Source organism: Danio rerio, chromosome 1 (genome assembly GCF_049306965.1).
Source record: "Danio rerio strain Tuebingen ecotype United States chromosome 1, GRCz12tu, whole genome shotgun sequence".
Lineage (NCBI taxonomy): Eukaryota > Metazoa > Chordata > Actinopteri > Cypriniformes > Danionidae > Danio > Danio rerio.
The window spans coordinates 38,070,414-38,093,742 of record NC_133176.1 but is presented as its reverse complement, the minus strand read 5'-3'; the positions used below and the strand labels follow the sequence as shown (position 1 = coordinate 38,093,742).

General features: G+C 35.7%; 1 protein-coding gene across 4 annotated transcripts in view; it reads right to left on the bottom strand.

Moving 5' to 3' along the window:
- Positions 1-23,329, bottom strand: part of klf12a (Kruppel like factor 12a) — a 55,288-nt gene that overhangs the window by 12,911 nt on the left and 19,048 nt on the right. For 3 of the 4 annotated variants that reach the window (XR_012403775.1, XM_073949203.1, NM_207062.1), the window contains 3 exon segments: positions 12,835-12,916; positions 6,256-6,820; positions 401-539 (listed from right to left, as the gene is read on the bottom strand). Coding sequence is in view for 3 of the 4 variants with exons in the window: in XM_073949203.1 (XP_073805304.1) it covers positions 401-539; positions 6,256-6,820; positions 12,835-12,900 (770 nt within the window). In the remaining variant the exon portion in view is untranslated. 4 annotated transcript variants of the gene reach the window in all.

The window sequence follows — 23,329 nt, the reverse complement described above, 5'->3', positions numbered from 1 at the left end:
GCAAAGCAGAATCCCTGAGTATTTTTAAATCTCTTATCTCTTAAAACTTACATATTTAGGGTAACTTTTATTTGATTTTAGATCTATTGCTATTATTTTTATTTCATGTGTTTTTAATTATTTTTTATTATTATATTTTTCTTTGCATACATCCTTGTATGTGTTTTTTACTGCTGCACATTGTAAATGTCTGTAAAGTGCCTTGAGATGCTACTTTTAAAGGCGCTATATAAAAATAAAGGTTATTATTGTATCTTAAATCTTACATCTTTTAAAATTCCACAGGATCATGTTATTGCAGGCAGGGCTATAAAAAATCATTGATCACATTAATAGATAGACATAGGTTAGTTGTAAATGGATTATAAATATTGCAGATGAATGATGAAAGTGTCTTTACTCTTGGACAGCGCGGGCAATGGTCAAGGCGGTGGATCCTGTTTCATTCACACTCTCCAAGGTCACGTTGGGCAAGTCGTCATCCTCGCTGTCACTCAGAGATCGTCGCGGTGACAGTCCATCTGCCATTCGGTGCATCACTGAATAAAAACAAAAGGTAGGGGGAGTTGATTTACAATATGTGCGCACTGTATGACCAACATATTGTTAAAATACATCCCAGCGTCAGTTTTCTGTATTTGATTCACAGCTTGTGAATCGTTTGCATATTTAATTGAATGATATTTGTCAAGAAAGTTGTGATCCTAGGTTCTGCTGTTTACTGGGAAATGAATCAGTTGTACTGGCTCTTTAGTTTTAATTAAAATGTGATTTAACACATTTAAATCTGTTTTAAACATTTTTTATTTATTATATTTTAATAATTTTTATGTTTCTTGTTTATGCAAAGCACTTTTAATTACCATTGTGTATGAAATGTACTATATAAATAGACACTTTTTACATTTCTGGGTTTCTCAGTAGTGGAAGTCGTCATAGTTGGGAAAACTTACAGCGCAGTGAATAGGAGAATACAACAAATATTTTTTCTTACGATCGTATTTGCTGAAATAACATTAAAAAAAAAAACTCCACGATGATGCTATCAAGACTTTCAGAAAAAGAAAAAGAAATTGTGTGAGACTGATGACGGCAGCCAGAGGAGAGAATAACGTCAAATTTACTGTCTTGTCCCATAGATGCTGCATTAGAAACACCTCGCACAAGTTGTAATTGTTTTTGTTTTATTTGAAGCAAAGATTAAATTGTACATTTATAAATTTATATCACTTTTTTTTTTCTTAGAATATTCGAAATATTAAACACCTTCAAGGATTTAAGATGCTGATGACGTGTCATAATAGGCTTTTGAAAAGGGTCCCTTAATGTGCCTTGCCTTGCCATAGCACTGACAAATGTATAATTGTAAACTAATGGCACTATGATTATCGTTCTAATAATAGCTTGGTAGACAGCAAGGAATATCTTAAAATAGTTAGTTTACCAATTTATTTACTCAACTTCTTTCAAAGTTTTTTTTTTTTTTTTTAAATAATGCATATACAAGGATTCATATTCATTATTTCCATTTAGTGAAAGAACAAATTTTTTTTGTGCGTGAAAACAAAATATACAAAAATAAATATACATATTGTCACCTTGGATTTATAAGGTTCTATATGCGTTCTAAATTATTTTGACATATTGAGCTTCAAAGCTTTTGCATTACATAGCAAACAGTATGTGTGTAATATTTGTTTTTTAAATTAAAAGTCTTAAGATGTAAACGCCTAAAAAAAAACATCTGATAATGTAAATAAGTTGTCATTTAATAAGAATATGTCAATAACTCAATTTTGACAAAAATGTCAAATAGAACCTTATAATTCTAAGGTGATGATATATTGTTTTGATTTAAACGACTTCAGTGTTGTAACTGAAAAATAAACAGATTTTATTCAGATTTATAGTTTTTTTTTAATTAAAACAACATATATACACCAAAATATTAATCTAAGATTACCTAATTTATTTATTTAGAAATTTAATAATTTATTTATTTATTTGCCATCTTAGATTTATGTTTTGGTGTATATCTGCTATCCATCCATCTATCCATCCATCAATAATTATATATAAAATACAAAATACTAATCACTGAAACTGACTGAAATAATTATTATAAACAAAGTTAAAGTTCAATGGAATACTTAAACTTAAACAAGTAATTTTGATTCAAACAATAAGAAATAATTAGAAATAAAAGGAAATAACACACTCTCATAGTGTATTCAATTAACATGATTAATATTATTATTATACATATTTACCCCATTGGAATAAATCTATTTTCATTAAACTCTTTTGACTTCATTTTTGCATAACATTTCTGAAACCTTCATACTTATTTCAAACAGAATAAATAAAAGTTTACTTGTTCCAAATGTGTATGAGTTATTTTCTTCAGTTGAACACAAAAGAAGATATTTTAAAAAATGTTGGTATATGAAACATTGGTGGTCAATGTTGGCTTCCATAGAGGGGGTAAAAAATTGGTAAATGGAAGTCAGTGGTGCCCATTCATTCTGGAAATTAACTATTTTACTATTCCTTTAATGTTTATTTAATTCCAAATATAAAACAAGTAAATATTAAGAAATAAACCATTCGCTGTATAAACTATGTAGATTTTACATTTCAACATTCAGTTATGACAAACTCAAGAACTAATGCCCCACACTTGCCATTCGGAAGCACACAAACATGATAAGTGATGGCAGAATTTTCAGTATTTTTGGATGAACTCCACCACAGCTCAAATACCAGAATACAGTTCAGTCTGTTCCAGTAATAAGAGAGCCGGGCATGTTTGTATTGGGTTGTTTTGCTTTGTTTGGTCATAATAGCAATTTCAAAGGTCTCCGTTGTATTCGTGTCATTCCATGTCCCATCTTGTTGCCATGGATACTTCATGAGAGACTGCAGAGCGTAAGGGCACGGACCCTCAAGACAGGGGGCTGCTCTCCGTGCGCCAATCTTCAACCGTTTTAATGAACCAAAATTGGATCATCAAAGTGTGAACGGCACAGGCCTAATTATGTGTCAACCTGCTTGTTTGCACACACAGTGTTCTTCTGATACTGATAAATGCTCTTCTCTGATTGGTCGGTCTATAGCAGAGAGAGATCCGAGACACTAATACAGGACATAAGACAGAGTTATATGACATTGGACATTCTCCAACCTCTATCTGTGCCTCCCCCCAGAGGAAAACAAGAAAAAAAAGAATGAATAGAAAGCCTTCCTAGCCCATTAAAAACAGATATGTTGCCCAAAGGCAAGCTTTCCTTGACATAAAAAAGGGTTTTGAGGACGAGTTTGTATGTTGGAGACATGAATGACTGATGAAATACCTCATAATCAAACCGAAGTTAAATTTAGAACATCACTCAAATCATTTTTTATATTCAATCGTCTTTTATATATCCCTCCGGTTTTGTGTCCCTCCAAATATGCCTCTTATCGCAGTTGCTATTGTGTTTCCGCTGAATGCTTTTGTCCCTAATAAACCCAGGTGCCCTCTTTTAGCTGAGCAGAATTTCTGCCGTAGCATGTACTTCCTGCGGGGATGTAGAGACTGCCTGTTTTGAGGAATAGAAAGAGGCGAGCACAATGGAGCTGCACTTCATAAGAGCTGAGGCTGTCTAACACACAGCCAGCTCTGGGTTCTGTCACTGACCCTGCCAGCAACACGGAAACTCGCAGAGAGGCTTTTAAACACCTACAGAAAAAAGAGGGAGAAAGAGCTTTGCAGGAGGATGGGATTTGCTGCAGTCGTTGAGGCCTTGTTACTTTTAAGTGACCTTATGGCAGTGATTACTTAATGATCTGTCAAACAAATGATGTCAAGTCGACTTGTTTGAGGAGGCACATGAATTAATTCATTTTGGATGGCCTTTGTATGGTTACAAGGGGAATTCTAACATACAGTATCAAACAGATCACATCAAAATTCAGTCACACTTTATTTTAATGTACAATTCAATAATAATAATTCAATAAATGTGATTATTTTTTTTATTTTTGCAATGGGCAAAGGGATTTTTATGAGGTAGTTGATGTGAATCATATGGAAATGTATAAAAAAGTAAGTATAGGGATTCACCCATAAACTACTGTATTGATATATTTTTTTTTTTAGCTTTTCTGTGTTTTTCTTAAAGGCATAGTTAACCCAAAACTGAACATTCTGTCATCATTTACCCACCCTTCAGTATTCATATTTGTTCTGAACAACAGAAGACATTCTAAAGAAAACTGGTAACCACTGTCTTCTGTAGTATTTGTGTTTCCTACTATGGAAATAAGTGGTTACAGGTTTCCAGCTTTCTTCAGAATATCTTCTTTAGGTTTACTGAACCCATAAAGTGGGGCAGCATGGTGGCTGAGTGGTTAGCACTGTTGCCTGGTTGCTGGTTTGAGTTGGCATTTCTGTGTGAAGTTTGCATGTTCTTCCTATGTTGGCGTGGGTTTCCTCTGGGTGCTCCGGTTTCCCCCACAGTACAAAGACATGGGTGAATTGGATTAACTAAATTGGCTGGAGTGTATGAGTGCGTTTGTGAATGCGAGAATGTGTGTGTTTCCCAGTGCTGGGTTGCAGCTGGAAGGGCATCCACTGCGTAAATAACATATGCTAAAATAGTTGGCGGTTCATTCTGCTGTGGCGACCTAATAGAGACTAAGCCGAAGGAAAATGAATAAATGAAACCCATACATTTTTGTAACCAATTGAAGGTCAGTAAACAGTAAATAATTTATTATTTTTATGTAAACTATCCCTTTAAAATGTGTAAGCAGATTGTATGAAAACTTTGTATTTAACAATAATTCTAATAAACAAGATAAATCAGTTATTCTCCTTTAAAAAACATAAACAATAAATAATAAATAAATAAATAAAATAAAAAAGCACCCAGTAAACTTGATTGAGATTAGCTTACTAAAGGGCCCTTGACACATAATATATACTGTATATAGAATTAGAAGAAATTTGTTTCTATTGTTTCTGTAGTGAGATTTATATGTATTTCATATATATTTATATGTATCTATATGTTTTTTATCCATTCAATTTATAGAATTACTTCAGTATTTAAGTTATATTTAGGCCCACATTGAATCTGCGCACGCAGAAATCCACAGATTTCCGAAGATGTTTATCCCAACATTTAATCTATGTTTTCACTTGTGTTAGTGTGTGTAAATTTATATTTATTCAGTTTTAAATTTATTTTACTAATATTATTGAGATATAATAATAATAATATTAAAATGTTTATAGATGATTTATTTACAATACAGTTTGTAAAGTAATATTTTCTGTATTTTAGTAGAGATATTATATGAGAGACTTGCCTTGTTTATCTAATAAGTGGATCTAATTGGATTTGCATTGTAAACATTAAATAAAAGTTAAAAATGTATTATTTGTTGATTTCATACATTAAGTTTTTAGTTACTAGTTATATTTTAGACATCACTGCATACCTGCCAACACTCCCATTTTTCCCAGGAGTCTCCTGTATTTCAGACCCATCTCCCGTTTTGTTCTGTCTCCCGGAAAACTCCCGGAATTTCAGCAACATTTCCAACAGTCTCCCCCCTCACCAACTCCCCAGCCCTCACCCACCCCCACCGGTTTCATGGATTTTAAAAGGCAAATGTAGGCAGGTATGCATTACTGTAATCAGAAAAGTAATGTAAACACAATATAATGATGCAGTCAGAAATACATTACTTTTTTAAGGTAACTTACCCAACAACTGATTAAAAATATATTGTAGAATCAGAGAAAAATCTAAATCAGGAGTGTCCAAACTCGATCCTGTAGGGCTGGTGTCCTGCAGATTTTAGCTCCAACTTGCCTCAACACACCCGCAAAGGTGTTTCTAGAAAGCCTAGTAAGAGCTTTATTAGCTAGCCCAGGTGTGTCTGATTGGGGTTGGAACTAAACTTTGCAGGACACTGGCCCTCCAGGACCGAGTTTGGACATGCCTGATCTAAATATTGAGAAAATTGCCTTTACATTTGCACAAATTAAGCACTTACCAATGCATATTACAGATTAATTTTAATATATTTACAGTAGGAAATTTACAAAATATCTATGAAACATTTATTTAATATCCAAATGATTTTTGGCAAAAAAAAAAAATAATAATAAAATCAATTAATTTATGTCAATGCACTGTGCTATAATCATATAATATAAGATTGCTTTTTATTTCCAGGGTCACATATAGACTTCTGTCTCACCTTTTCTGTGCATCCTGTTTTCCTCCAAAAGTGGCATCATGAGCCTGCTGCTGCCCAGCGAACCCACCCCAGGGTAGACCAGCGGCATGGGCTGCACCACCACCGGCACCCGGCGTGGATGGATGTGAACCGGACTGGAACACGGAGGCATCAGCTGGGGTATGTGCAAAAATGACTGTCCCCTGAGTCCCCTGGATGGAAGAGATGACACTACCGGGACAGAGCAGGATGGAGACATCTTCAAACGAGGAACCGGGGTTATGACGGATGTGGAGGAGGACGAAGGCATGGATAATGATGATGGGGATGAAGATGGCAGAGACTTGCTGGAGGGGGGAGAGCGTGGACAAAATCGTATTGATGACGAAGAAGACGAGGGAGATGAAGATAAAGATGAAGATGCTGAAAGTGACGGGGAGGTTCTGGCTTTGTTAGTGGAGAGATCCACAGGCTCTGTTTGCGTCTGGAAGGGGTCGGACAGGAATCGTCTGTCATCCGGCTGTGTCCGAAATCTGCGGTTCAACACCAGCACACCCATCTCTGTGTAGTCATGGATCACAGGAGACTGAGAGGAAAGAGAAAGAACCAAATCAATCAGCTGTTAAATGGTTTTCAATTGATGAAGCACATTGTAAGGTTTCGGAAAAAAAGCTCACAAGTTTTAGTGAGGAATAATTAGGTCTTAAAGTAACAGAAAACAAATACAACATTATGTCATTTGAACCATGCATGACTTTCTGACTTTTGCACAATACAATTTTGGAATATTTTCTATTGTGTTCTCCAGAAGAAAGCCAAAGGTCATGAGAAAATGATGAAAGATTTATTTATTTGCACAGGGAGAACGGTTAGATGCAAAAACAGATGCAAAAACCTGTAAGTGCATCAGATCTTTTTTTTTTTTTTTTGCATAAATCTGTTCATCAACCTCAGATCTGATCAAAACTCCTAAATGTTTTTTTTTTTTTTTTTTTTTTTTTAATTATGGGATTTTAAATGCTTAAATGGCAGATTCAAAAATGATATCACCAATTTGGTGGAAAAAACACACATGACATATTTTTAATATAAAAAGAAAAACTTTGGACTGAACTGTTTTTACCTTTTATCAGTCTTGGATGTTAAAGATTAGTAACAACATTGCCTTTGATGCATTGTTAGTTTTTGTGCAGCATAAAATTTTCGAAATATGCGGCTGTCAATCAATTTGGTGGGCGGAGAACTCCTACATTACATTGCGGTGGGCCTCAAAATTGCAGGGATTTAGAAAGTCAGGAAATGTAAAAAAGAGAATTTGTGTTTTTATCACTCAAATGTGACTGGACACACTATGCCTACACACAGTTCTGTCCAAATAGCTTACAAATGTTGATTTTCATCATAGGTGCCTTTTAACGTTAAGGCAACGTGTTTACTCATTTTTGTAAGTAAAGTCACTAATACAGTGTATAAAATATTACAAGCCCTCCTGTCAGAATACATGACGTAGTAAGCATGTGTTCCAAACATCGTTTTTGAATGTTGTTAATATGTTGTTATTTCATTTAGAACTTTTTACAATCCACCATTTTTGAGCAAGAGCAGGAAATCGTGCATGATAGTGGATGACATTCATATATTGCATGTTCAAACAGAAAAAAACGATTGTGCTTCATTTTAGGTTGTTTTCTTTTTACAATGAGAAAGAGGTGTCTCACGAATACATGAGATTTGTTATTTTACAGATCCCAAATGGTACTGAATGTGACCAACAACTATAATTGTCACTGACTGCAGTAGAATGAAAGATCATACTTCATGTACAATGCTTTAAATCAGGGGTTTCCAAACTTTTCAGCCTGTGACCCCCAAAATAACAAAGCTAGTGACTCACAACCCCCAAATTACTCAGAGGTGGTTATAAATATACCATTGTTGTGCACACAACAATAGGCCTATATAAACACAAGCATATTGACAACACAAAAATGTGCAACAGTCTAACAACCATATCACTTTGCTTAATTTAATATTAACCTCATCTAATGAGACTGCTGGGCACAATGTTTTCAGTCGATTTTTGGTTTAATTTTGAAGACTGCCAATCAGAGATCATTGTTAATGCTCAGGTGTTGTCTGTATTTATTTTTGTACTGTATTTGATAGCCATAAAGGTGTCAGAAAGTTTAACCTAGTGCTATAAAATCAATCTGCTGCAGCTGATGCTATTGCTGTGTTGCTAATCTAATGTAAGCACAAAAAAATAAAAAATAAATAAAGGCAGATGGCTTTTTATTTGCATGTTGTTGTTTTTTTGTGTAACTATAAACCACTATTTTTTCTTCTGTGGGTTATGGATAAAACATGATAATAGGGTATATGCCGAGCTAGTGTTGTTCCCATACTGATAAACTTCCGGTGACCCGTTATTGTGAGTTTTTTTTTTTTCATTTTGTTCAGTTCCTTTTACAGCATTGATGTTGTAATGTAATTAAAATACATTCAGGATCGGCAGGTTAGCACAGAAGCTCCATTGATTATACTAGGGTAAAATAGATGCTCATATTATAAAGACATGGCGGGGGGAAATGTAATTTACTGCAGTGCTTCTTTTACAATCTGAGCCCCACTTTATATCGGATATCACTCAGTCAGTGGAGATCGCTGATTTTTAAAGAAAACAGACCTTAAACACGCAGATTTTGCATTGGCATTCAATTCACCGGAAGCAGTTAACCCAAGTTACTGGCAAATTAAAAGTCATATTAGCATGCTTCAGCATATACCGTATTGTAATAGTTTAATAACATTTAATTTATGTTTTTGTTTAGTGTTTCTGAGATGCTGAACCTACAAGTATAAATTGAGAGTACTTGTCTATTAAATGAGAACAAAACAAATCACAAAATGTGCAGAGAAAAAAAGTGAAGAGAAAGCAGTCTTTGAGAGATTTACTGACTCAGCAGTTATCCCAAAATAAAAGTAATCATCAGTAAATCGACAAAACATTCCAGTCAAACATGTCAGAAGCACTCACTCAGACTCAATGAAACCATGGACAAAAAAGTGGTCTGCTGGCAGCATTATTTCTAGCCCAAAAATTTCCCCTCCTCTCTTTTTACTGTGGTTGAGTTGGAGGCCGTTCAACCGAAATGGAACATGTTTTGAAACTTCATCTCTACCCTGTTTCTCTCTCTCCCGACTCCTGCTTCACCTTTCCCACCTCTCTATCCCTCCCCTCCAGCGCGGCCCACATGCAGCCCCTCGTATGGGGGGCTACCAGTCATTATGGCTAATTTTCCAAATCCGAATAGCTTCTGGTGAAGACGGCTTTAATGGGGGGAGCGGTGTGTTTCCAAGAAAAGGGGCTTGGCATGGAGCCCACTCAAACAAGAAGCACGTTTCAGCGTCTGCACTGCCTGTTGATTTAGCACACTTCAAAGCTGAGCTATACGTGGCCCACGCACATCCTGCACTCGACCCCATCCACGACACGACAACTGTTAAAACGGGTAAAACATGGTGCAAAATATTGTGTGTGTGTAGGGGGGTTTGACTGCATGCTTTAGAATGGAGAGAGAGCTTTAGGTCTCGGGGAGAGGGGGAAGCACGTGTGTATGTTTATTTGGTTAGGCCTGAAAATCTGGCAGGCACCCTGAAGACTCCAAGCATGGGACACCTTAATCTAAACCACTAGACATGCAATACACAAGAGGAGGAACCGCCCCCAAAGAGGACATAAACAACTATACAAATTTTTTTTTTTAAAGGACAAACATTTCAGTAAATAATTTTTTTTAGTGAAGAATACACAAATTCTGGGGCGACACACTGGCTCAGTGGTTAGCATTGTCACCTCACAGCAAGAAGACCGCTGGTTCGAGTCCTGGCTAGGCCAGTTGACATTTCTGTGTGGAGTTTGCATGTTCTCCCCGTGTTGGCGTGGGTTTCCTCCAGGTGCTCAGGTTTCCTCCTCAGTCCAAAGAAATGCATTACAGGTGAATTGAATAAGTGAATTGAATGTATGTGCGTGAATGAGTGTGTATAGATGTTTTCCAGTACTGGGTTGCAACTGGAAGGGTATCTGCTGTGTAAAACATATGCTGGATAAGTTGGCGGTTTATTCTGCTGTGGTGACCCCTGATGAATAAAGAGACTAAGCCGAAGGAAAATAAAAGAATGAATGAATGAATGAATGAATGAATGGATGAATATACAAATTCTGTCAATCAATCAATCAATAAATAAATAGTTTCTTATGCTGCACCAATATATTTTTGACAACTGGCAAAAAACAAACAAATACTGAACTGAATTAAATTCAAAACTATATATTTTTTAATTTATGCCAAAAATATAAGAACATTAAATAAGAGCATGTTCCACGAAAATATATTTTTAATTTTGCTACAGTAAAAATGTCAAAACTTAGTTTTTAATTATTAAACACTCATATCAAAGGCGATTTTCACAATAATTTGCTTTTTTTAATATTTATATTAACTAATGCAGAATCACTTTTTAAATGATGACTTATAGCAATAAAACAAACGGTTCTATTTAAAACACAGTGGAGTCCAATGCTGTATGCACAGGTCAAGCAAAATCTACCTTGACTTGATTTGCTTACCAAAGTCTCCGCATTGTTAGGTGATAGTGTGTACATTTTAACAAAATCAGATTAATTTACATAATTCATTTGGAACATTTAATTTCAGTTAGCTTTTAATAATAAAACAAACAAACAAAAATTACATTAAATTTGAATTGACATTTTCAAAACCATCCTAATTATTCTCCCTCTCTTCTCAGATGGGATGGTGGGCCAAATCAAAGGTTACCATGGGCCAACTTTGACCCACAGGCCCTAGTTTGGGCATCCCTGCAAAGTTATACATCGAGCTGAAAGCTTTATTTCCCTTTTATGTTAAATATTAATCTCAATAATAAAAATATAAAAACTAATTGCACTGATGACTGGTTTTGTTGTTCCAGGGTCACAAACAAACAAACAAACATTGCTTTTTTAAAATAGTTTAAGCCAACACAGGAATTTTACGTAGGGATAATTGAACCTATTTTGGGTGGATCAATACAGGAATAATTAGGCCAGAAAAATCATTCTTGTATGATTTATTTATTTATTTTATTTGTTTATTTGGCAGGGACAGTGTACATTAATTAGCATTTCTGCAAATTCACCGGAAATAGCCAGAAGGCTATTTTTCATCTGTTGTCCCTTGTCCTTTTGTTGTTCCAAACATATAAACCTTACATTTGCCACATGATGTGCTTTTTGTATGTGTTTATATATGTGAATAAACTAAAGCTAACTTCACCTTTACCTGCACTTTCTTGAGCCCAAACTAACTTCAGGGGAACAGAAACATCTCAGGTTTTATTAAAAAATACCTAAGCCTAACGGGATTGGAAGGATGTGAGGCTGAGAAAACAATGACTGATTCAGAACTGTTCATTTTATTAAACAATTTCTTTTTTGATGTGACATTCATTTTATTGTTCTGCACATCTGCATGCATTTGAAGCAAATAAAAGCAATATGTAAAACTAAGACCAACAAACACTCCTTTATATGTCTTTGCAGCTTGCATGCTCTTATTAATTCTTACACTGTAAAATGATATGATCAATTCAGCTTGATCTCACCAGAAAAGACAAATATTATTTGTTTTGTCAGTTTACTGGCTAATTTGTACAGATTCATAGGAGTTCAGTCGTTTGAAAATGTATGATTTTTAAAAGGAGGCGTGGCTCTAAACCCTGCTTTTAAACCCAACGGTCATTGGGTGATGAGCAAATCATAATAAATTGTACAAATTAGATTGTTCGAATTCCTACGAATTAGCCACTAAATCAAAAAGCTACGAACTGCTGTAAGATTACTTGGATCAATTAGTCATGAGTACATAAGTTTCATTATATTTAGTTCATTGTAACTTATTAAACTAAGTTAATCGAGTTCTAACTTAATTTAATAAGTTATGCAAGCTGTTTTAAAACAGTTTAACATAATATGAGTTCAATGGACTCATTAGGTTAACTCGATTCAGCTTCAAAATGTAAGGCAACCAGGATTTTTTTCAGTGTAAACCCAATCCATAACCACATTTATTTTTCAGCCTTGCATGAGTAAATACGCTTATTGTGGCAGTGTTTACACAATCATAATAATTAAGCAGAATCAAGCTGCCTATTATTGTTTGTAATTGCTATAAGGAAACACATAAGCTAGAGAGGAAATAAGCATTTGCGGTCCACCATAATTAGCTGTCCTCAATGTAAGCGTATTTACATATCAAATTATATAATAATAAAATACATTTGATCCTTTTATGAATTAATAAAGAATTATTTTGAGGCTTTGTGTAATGTATCTACCAGAACACTGTACTACTGTCATAAAATTTGATTGGTAGGTTGTTGTTTTAAGAACAGCAACAGATTACATCATTCCTTTGCTTGCCTTCTTACTGCTCCAGACTGTACTGATATTGTACAACTGTACAACTGATATTGATTATCAAATACCCTCTTTAGTTTAAAAGACAACACCTGTGTGGCATATGTTTGACCTCTTACCCGTCTCTGTGACTCTGCAGGATTGATTTTAACTGGCAGGGTTGGCATCCCATCCAGCATCAACATCCTGATAGCGCTGTTCCTGTGAGGGATGGAAGAAAAAAAATGTTATTTAATGTTTTATTATTTGTTTATCTGTGATGACACGACATAGTAGAAAGCTTTCAGTCTTGGATTAGTCTTACAGATCATATAGGAGTTATGCTTTATGTCAGTCCAATAGATAGACTGTGCGAGGATAACAATAAACACATGTCAGAGAGCACGCCAGATGGTTTAATAAGAATTAATATATCATTCTGAGAAGTGTTTACTATAACTAATAAGTGAAGAATTTTATAGTCATGTTTATGAAGATCAGATGCGCTGACTTTAAAAAAATCATTTGTTTCTTATCATTCAGAGAGTTCTGTTCACATCTCCGTTTGTGAGCACAGCAAATTGACAACAACTGACTTGTATTTTGCCAGTGAGTCTTGTTTTAGATCCTTTTAAATCAACAATCTTGAATTATGACATTTGGCATGCCATAAATGACTCAGTGTGGAATGTTCTGATACATAACTGTTCATTGACATTGCCCATGTGTCATATTCAGTTAGGATGTCATTAAACATATGCACTTTCAGTAAAGAAGGGATGATTATACAGTAGAATTTACACGTTTTGCTGGACAAGATTCTCAATAAATACTAAAAAAATACATTTCCTTTATATACAGTATTACAGGGATATATCCTCCAAAAATCCAAATCCAAATCCCTCATCCTCCATACATTGCAATCGATTTGTGTTAGGACACCAACGCAATTAAAGTGGAAGTAAAGCAGCCAGTCAACTTTACATTATAAAGTGGATTTCACTTTAATGAAAATATATATTACAAACTCAATTGATGTAAACATTTAGAAGAAAATGGTATGTTTTACTATAGCTTTTAGCACAAGGTGCCGCCATCCTGGAATATTGCTGTGTCTGACGTTCAATTCTGAAAACTTATTGCTGTATACATTTCTGGAGAGAGCAAAATACATCCCAGGAGCTATGTTTTTTTGCAGTTTTTGTTTTCACCAATTTGCCAGAGGCCGCTCTGTATGCATTTTCAGATCTCGAATTTCTCTCGCATGTGCCATTCGCGGCTGCTCTTCTTAAGTGAATCCACTAGAGGCCGCTGTCAACTGACTAACCAACCGACTGATCCCCTCACCCTTCCCTTAACCCAACTGATAGTATTTTAAAAAGCCCCAAATGGACCAGTAAACCTTCCGTCCCAAAAACCCAATGCAGCCATACATACCTCTGGCTACATAATTTGCGATCTCCAGATATGTATATAGGGCAAAGTTTTCAAATAGAGCCTATGTTGTTCTATCCCCTTAGCTGATCAGATGCAGTGGAAGTAATGGACTGAACACAGAGAAAGCCTATTTTAACCCAATGTGTGAAGTTGTGGGTTTAGAGCAGGTAAAAATACAAGCATCAGATGTGTGTCTGATATATGAACATATTTTTATTCTGATTCTTTTAATAACCAATTGTTTGATGCACTTTGGTTCATTCTCTGTATTACTCTGCCTGACTACAGCTAATCAACTTATTTTGTGTTCAAAATAAACTAAGATCGGGTCAGTTTTTCACATGGCAGGTATTAACCTTCTTTATACATGTTGAGAGACCAATTTGATCGATTTGAAAAGGGACCATGTCTTGACAATCCACACAGATGTGACTTAGAAAAGAGTGAAGCCGTGTATCATTAAAATTGTTGCAATAGTCTGAATGTAAATCCCTTCATCAGACAGCACTGCAACAGCATGAGAGAGTGGACCTAAGTGCATCAAATAAAAGGTATTAAAAAAGAAAAAAACATACATTTTTGTATTTATAAGACACAACTTTGACGCTTGTATTTGCACCAGCTCTGCGATGCACATTCACAACTTCATGCAATAGGCTGTACAGTCTCCGACATGTTCAATCAATTACTTCCACTGTATCTGTTCAGCTGAGGGAATGGAACCAAGCATGTGACGTCAGACACATAGATATTCCAAGATGGTGGCACTTTGCACTCGCTATAGTAGCTATAGTAAAACATGCCACTTTCTTTAAAATGGTTACATCACTCGAGTTTGTATTGCATATTTTCATTAGTGGAAATCAATTTACAAAAAAATGTAAACTTGCCTGACTGCTTCACCTTCAAGTTAATTAATTAGTTTATACAAACTAACCCCCGATCCCCCTACAAAAAAACCTCTCAAGAATTGTGTTTTTATCAGCTCATTTTAAATAAGTAGTTTGAACAAACAGCAAAATTATTTTTTTTTGAGTGTAGACAGCAATGTTTCTGACTAGTTCAAAGATCAAAAACGATACCAAAAAAAATCCAATCAAAACAGTCCATGCGTTTTCGGTGGTTCAATCTGAATGGCATGCTTTTTTTTGGCCCATAATACGTAACATCATTTTTTTTTGTGTGTTAATATATTACAGAGCACTTGTGGTGCTATTGACGTGGGATACAGGTAAGGTTAGGAACTGGTTTGATGGTATGGGTGAGTTTAACAATGGGTTAAGTTGTAAAGGAATGGGTCGCCAGTAATTAGCAATGTAATTACAGAAAATGATAACAGATGTGAGGGAGGCACACTGGCTCAGTGGTTAGCACTGTTGCCTTACAGCAAGAAGGTTGCTGGTTTGGGTCCTGGCTGGGCCAGTTGGCATTTATGTGTGAAGTTTGCATGTTCTCCCTGTTTGCGTGGGTTTCTGTTTTTCCCCACAATCCAAAGACAAGCGGTAGTTGAATTGAATAAACTAAATTGACCGTAGTGTATGTGTGTGAATGCGAGAGTGTATGGGTGATTCCCAGTGCTGAGTTGCAGCTGTAAGGGCATCCGCTTCGTAAAACATGTGCTGGATAAGTTGGCGGTTCATTCCGCTGTGATGACCCCTGATAAATAAAGGGACTAAGCTGAAGGAAAATGAATGAATCAATCACAGATGTAATTCCATGCACATGTTTTTTATATTTAAGTATATTATAAAACTGTGTATGTAAATAATACACCACTTGCTTAATTTAAATGTAAGCACATAATAGCTAAAGCCTCGTAATATAAAATGAGATCAAAAACTAAAACCATGCTATAGTAAATGAATGAAATGTTCATACTGCAACAAATAGTTTCCAAATTCCAGACAGCAGGAAAATGGGAGGTGTGAACCATTTACACTTGCACAAATGACTAGAATTCAAATGGACAAGCTGTTACATCCACTAGAATCACTCTAACAAATACTACTAATTCCCTGCTGCTGTACTGTCATAATAAATTGAATAATCTTCTGCAAATTAATAGGTCAGTTACTTGATATTCATTTTATATTCTTCAATAAGGTTTTTGAACTCTTAAATATTTTTGTTTGTTATTTTTGGAGTTCATAATGGCAGATTGATACAACTTTCCAAACACTAATCCGGAAAAAATGGTTGCATTAAAATAATAAACTATCAATAAAATAAACCTATAAAATGATTCGACATGTTCTCTTAATTTTCCTATTATTATTATTTCATAATTTTATTAATATCTAAAATATGGTGCAGCAAATATGCAGGAAGAAAAGATAGTAAGAGAGGACTCTTGCAAACCTCTATGACAAGTTTCTGTAAATATTAGCGCTACGAGAGAAACTTTGGTGTTGGCATCAGAAAGTCTGACCAGAAACACTTTTATGCAGTTAAATCTGACAGACAGGTTGAAGCTTTAAAGCTCTAGAATAAGTTAGAGTCACTTTCTTTTTTTAATTTTAGTCTTAAAATGAGAAGAGCGGAAACAAGAAATTGATTGCATTGTTTAAATGGTATGTTGGCTTTATTTGGCCAATATAATATTTATGACAAAGTAAAGTAAGTTTGAACTCTTAAACAACATGTTTAGATGCCAAACATCTTTATGAATGTGATATTTCATGACATATGTTTTTAAAAAGCTTTTGATCAATGGTATATTCATTAAACATTTTTCTTAAAATTTAATACTGTATGAATCAAACACAAACATAATTGCTAATAAAATGAACTGTACTTTATTAGGTACTCTCTTATTAGCTTATTGGTCATTGACCTCAATCACACTTTATTGCTCTGATCCCACTTTCTTTTTTACTTTATGAATTTTCATTAAAACTAGCACTAAAGAACTGAAACCTTGGCAACTGTGCCCTCAGAAACTTGCATAAAAGTCTATTCGGAAGTGTTGCATAAGTCTGAATGCTCTCTTGGTTATTGGAGGTCATGAGGTTAGTCCTGTCTCATAACTCCACTGCACTGATAAATAGAGGAGGTGGATTATATCTGGAAATCACCTGATTTCTTCCTGCTACTGCAGTGCTTGCAGATTCATTAGAGAGACTGGAAACTGCTGACTGTTTTGGCTTCTGTTGACCTGGTTAGTTTACCTCCCTCTCTCTCCCTCTCTCTCTGTGTGTGTGTGTGTGTGTGTGTGTGTGTGTGTGAGTGACTGTAATCCCTGGCACACAGGATGTAGGAGGAAACGGGTGGGGTCACAAGGGCTGTGCCCACTTAAAAACCATGCTTTCAAATGTGTGCCTTGTATTCATGTATACCTTGCTTTTTTAATACAGTGAATGTCCAAACCCAATTTAAAAGCATCAAACTAAAAACAACTGCCTATGAGCGTACTTCCCTATGAGATTTTCTACTTACATTTACATTTAGTCATTTAGCAAACACTTTTGTCCAAAGCGACTTACAATTGTGGAGGCACCATGTTGCCTGAGTGTTGATTGACAAACCATGTTTTCTACACATGGTTTGTTAAGCCCACTCATCTGTGTGTAGCACACTTCATAAATGCAGATTGTATAAATTGTAAGAACAAGTCCAGTGCAAATGTGCTACACTGATGCAATTGTCAGTTAAAGTGTCAGAGAGATGAAAGAGTTTGTTTTCTACAGGTAGTTTGTCAAACCCACTCACCTATGTGAGGAACATTCACAATTAATAACGGTTGTTGTGTTGAAGTGGGGGAGAGACAGAAGGTTCTGTTCACGGGGGTTCAAGTCTGAGATAGGTTTTTAGTTGTTGTTTGAATGACAAATTTAAAAATGTGTAGTATGAACTTAGTTGGACTGCAAGCCTGGATTTTGGAAGGATCTTGCACACTTTTTTTGGTTGGTCAAGCTGACATAACTGGTCAGGTCTCATAACCAGTTGACCAAATCAGATATAATTTGATAAAAGCAGGCCAAACCAGATAACAGTTGATCAACCCTGCCAACTACATCCATCTTAAATAAGGTAAAACCAATCAATCTATCTGTGGCTAACTTTATTTTGAGTCCACTTTAGACATTCCAATAATGTCAAGCCCACTCCAGTGCAAATGTGCAACACTGATGCAAGTGCCGTCTAAAGTGTCAGAGAGATGTAAGAGTTTGTTTTCTACAGGTGATTTGCCAAATCCACTCACTAAGGGACACTCACAATGATTACGGTTGTTGTGTGGTGAGGTGAGGGAGAGACAAGAGGGCTTCAAATAGGCATATCAAAACACAAGCATGTAGAAAACAAAAAAAAAAAAACACAACAGTGTAACAAACAACTATATTACTTTATTCCAACATTAACTTTAACAAATAAGATTGGTAGGCACAATGTGTGTAGCACAGCAAGTTCATTGTTTAATTTTGGAAAGCACCACTCAGAGATCATCCTCTGCATTCAGTCGCAATCTGTATTTATTTTTAATGTACACGAGTGCAAAAAAGGTCTTTTTGTGCAAGTAAGCAGTGCAAAACGACATCAGTGTATCTACAGTGGCCTTGAATAGTTAGAATTCTCGACTGTGATCTGAAAAGCCACCATCTTCGAATTAAACACTGTCTTTAAGGTTCAGTCGCTTGATAGTTCAGTTCAACCAGTGCATCCTCTAGGTCAAATGCCAGATTTGCTCTAAACTGATGCAACTGCTGTGTACTTAATCTAAAGTAATCACCACAGGCGTTGCAATCCAACAACAACAATGAATAAATAAATAAATCAAAAGGCTTATGGCTTCTTATTTATAAACTTTTTAAAAATCTTTTGTTATTTGTGGGACAAAGAGTTATTGGCGATTCTTTTTTATAGTAGATTCATGCAGTCTGCAACCTCCTGCTGCCGATCCATTGTGCAATATAAACAAGCAGCAACTGAATTCAACACCAGATAGTCATTTAGTGTGAAATCAGCCAAATTTATAAATTACCCAATGTAAACTCAGTTGGACTACAAGCCTAGATTTTTCACAAGGCTGATTTTTCTAGGGTCTTGTGCACTTTATTTAGTTGGTCAAAATGATATAACCGGATACAAACCTGACCAAACCAGATAAACGGTGATAAAACCAGACCAAACCAGATAATATTTGATAAAACCAGACCAGCTACATCCATCTTAAATAAGATAAGACCAATCAATCCTTGTGTGGTAACACTTTATTTCGATAGTCCACTTTAGACATTCCAATAACTATGCGCAACTCTGTAACTACATGCCAAACTAGCAGTTATTATAGTATTAGAAGACTATCTGCATTGCATATGCTAGCACATATGCTTTTTTTTTGGGATGGACCCCAACAGATATTCTGTTAACTATAAGTAACTTCACAGCTTCATGTCAGCTTAATCTTAACCCTAAAACTATACCTACTGTAACTTTATCTGCTAATGCACTGCTAACACTAGTATGCTATTGCAGCGTGTACCAACACACTAACATCAAGTCGACCAAGATTAGACACAGTGTCTTTTTGAGAGTGCTGTCAAATCAGATAAAGTCGAACAAAAATCATCCTTGGTACATTTCACTGAGAGAGAAAGCGGTGACTCAACATTTTTGTAGGGAAGTTGGCAAGTTTCATCAGAATGTGACCTTGGGTCAGAGCTGCTTCCTGCCCACTGCCAGGCTTTACTGATAACCAAGCTCAAACCTCACCCAGAGCGTCCCCTGTACAAACATCTCCCTCATCTCCACTCTTCCCTTCTCTCCTTCCTCCCCTGTACAGATAACAGACACACATATGGGTCTGTACTCATAAAGCGCTGGGATACAGCTCCAAGATCAGACCTCTCCTTTTTTAAATTGATCTCAGTAACTATGTGCTGAAAAATTGAGCAGATCCAAAGACACTGCTCTGGATCCATCCCCAAGATGCAGACTTCTTCTGGATTCTCCTGCTTTGCGTAATTGTCTTTTGCCAAAAAGCCCTGAGTGATTTCAGACTTTCCATTTCAACAGAGCTCATTTTCCTTGGCAGGACAACTTCTGTCGGATAGAGCCAGGACATTGTCAAACCTCCAAGAGAGAAAAAGTGAGAGAGAAAGAGAGAGAGAGAGAAGAAGAAGAAGAAGAAGAAGAGAGAGAGAGAGAGAGAGAGAGAGAGTGTGTGTGTGTGTGTGTGTGTGCAAGTGTGAGGAATTGCTGGAGAGGTGTGCTGTTACATTATTTGAGTCAACTATGAACGCACAGCAGCGTTTAAAGAATTAATTGGCCAGACCCTTGCAGTAAAACAAAGCCAGGAACAGTTGCGGCCACTAATGTAAACATTGCAGTCTTCTGAACTGACTCTTCTTGTTCAGCACATCTCTGAACAGTTTCATCTGAACATGTCATTCCAATAAGTAGGCCCATAAATAATGGCTTCTCATTTTTGGTTCCTGTAAGAGTGTTCTCTTTTTGTACCTATTAGTGTCTCAGTTTTGAGGAGATCTACTAAATCATTAGTGGGTCTCAAAATGTGCTAACTTTTTAAAGATACTTACATACAAGCATACTTTACATACATACATACTGTTGGCTGGAAAAAAAAACATATGCTCAGTCTGAAAACGTAGCCCTATATACATGGAGTTATATTTTGGAGTTTGTCTAGTTAGCTCACCATATATTGAGTTGGTCACGATAACGGGGTTTGAGTCTGGCAAAGACCAGTTCCGAAAGCAGGTAAGACAAAAACAGTAAAAAAAAAAAGTAAAAAAAAAAAAAAAGTAAAAAATATAAAATAAACTTGTAAATCTGAGAATGTGGTAAAAATCAGGCAATTTTTATTTTCTTTTTCTGGACTGCTTTTTAAAACTGTCGGTGGGGTTTAGGGAAGTGAGTGGGCGTGTCAATCAGTGCTTTTGAAAACACTATTGGTTGGGTTTAGGGAAGGAGGAGGGTGGTTCAGTCGATTGGTCAGTCAATCAGTTAGTGGCCTCTGGTGGATTTACGTGAGAACAGTAGGTGCAAATGGCACTTGCGAGAAAAATTTGAGATCTAAAAAAAATGTACACATTGGCCTCTGGTGGATTCGCGAAAACAAAACTTAGCTCCTGGGACGTACTTGACGATCTCCAGAAATTTGTGTAACTACTGTCAGGATTTACTATAGACCCTCATTAAATAAAAACTCATTTTAATACGTTAATCAGATTTCAGCTATTTAAGTTATACAAAATTTAACCCAATGTTTAAAGTCAGATTCATTGATGTAAGATGACATTTTTTTACCTTAATAATGTGCAATAGCAAAGAAAAAAAAAAATAAAGTTACATGAAAAAATTATAAATTCTTAAAGGAAAGTCAAAGGTGTCCCAAAAGCTTTGATGAAACACTACAACAAATGGATGTTGGAGAGTTCACAGAGTCAGTGATCATCCAAGGACTCTCGATCTAACTGACCTCTTGGCCGCCCATTTAACACACCTAGTGGAGATCTATCATCAGTGGTTGTATAGAGATTTTGTCATTAAGACTACAATAATAAACATTTCAGACAAGATGTTGATGTATGAAATCCTTGAATGCTCTTCATGGGTGAAATGGCCTTCTTTCTTAGCCTTACAATCAATGCTTTGTGTGAAAATTCATCTGCGCTTCACAGCGTTTAAAGAAAATAAACACTACCGAACGTCCTGCAGATTCCTCAAATTTAGTTCAGAAATCAGGGCTTCTGCATTTTCCACTTGCCTTCAGAAAGTGAACCAGGAGTGAACACGCTCACTTAAACATCTGCAATTGATTTGAGCGGAGCCTGGAACCCCTCTGTTTAAATCTGTCAGTGCTAGAAGCACATAGGTTAGTATTTACTAACCTCATGTGGGACCTACTCGCCTCTTGCCATACAGGTGACAGCAGGTCAAGTCTTCGTGTCTGCGAATGGAAAGTCTGTCAAATGTCTATGGTCATTTATCACGTATATGGAACACCAAATTGATCCAAAAATTGTCCTTTTGGACTTGCAGAAGATAAAGAAAGTACACTGCAAAAAAATCTTGTCTAGTCAAGAGATACAATCTAATTTCTGGACAAAAATTCTGGATGATTTTCTATACATCTATACACAACACAATAACATGTGAGCTCAGATTGTAAAATTATTGTGACTTTTTTAAGATTATTATTATTATTATTTTAGTTAGTAAAGCCTAAAGTTCGGTTTTGTACCTGCACATGTACCTTAATTACAATTAGAGACATAATTTAAGTATTTTAAAGACTTATTTTATATGTAATAGCTTGTTTTAAAGGGGACCTATTGTGCAAAAATAACTTTTATAAGGGGTTTGAACAAAGTAGTGTGAAAACAGTCTGTGAATATAACCAGTGTCTAATGGTAAAAATGTGTTAATTTTATTTCTTAAAATCACATTTTATAAAAACAGGCTGCAGAAACTTTGATTGACATTCTCTCTTTGTGCATGATATCAGAGGGGGAGGTCCCACACATTAGTGACAATCTCTCCCTGTATACGACAGACCTGGATTGGCTAATCTGGAGGAACGGGAGTATTCCCGGTGGGCCGGTTTGTTTTTTGACCGCAATTGCCAGTGTCCCTAGCTGCTTGCACTCTCAGCAATCACACTTTTTTCATTTATTTATTTATTTGACCATAGCCTCACTCTTTTTTTTCATTATTTTGCCGCAACTTCGCTCTTTTTATTTATTTTCTCGCAGCCCCGTGAGCAAAATGTAGCCTGCAGGTTAATGATGATGTAACTATCATTCGACCCCAATCAGCGGCACCTTACTGAATATAAGAATTTGAATAATTAATACTAATTAATATTACACCTGCTCAATCAAAATCAGATGATTCACTACATTAATAAATCTGACGACTTGATCAGAAATCTAAAAAGAGGAGAAAAAGATTAAGCCATCAATAGAAAGTAATACTTTGGTTAAAAGAGTCTTGCAGATAACAGTGCAATACTTATTTTTTTCTTCCAAACGCAGCAGCATAACAGCGTCATTGTGGTGCAGTGGTCAGCTCGTTTCGTTACGACAACGCTAACCCAAGTTCGAACCTCACATGAGTAAATTTTTTTTTCATTTTTACTGTTAAGACATACAATGTGATACTGTTTGGGTTACTTAAGTATGTGTACATATTTTATTTTTATTTTTTGTGTGACCGTTACAAAGGATTGGATATCTA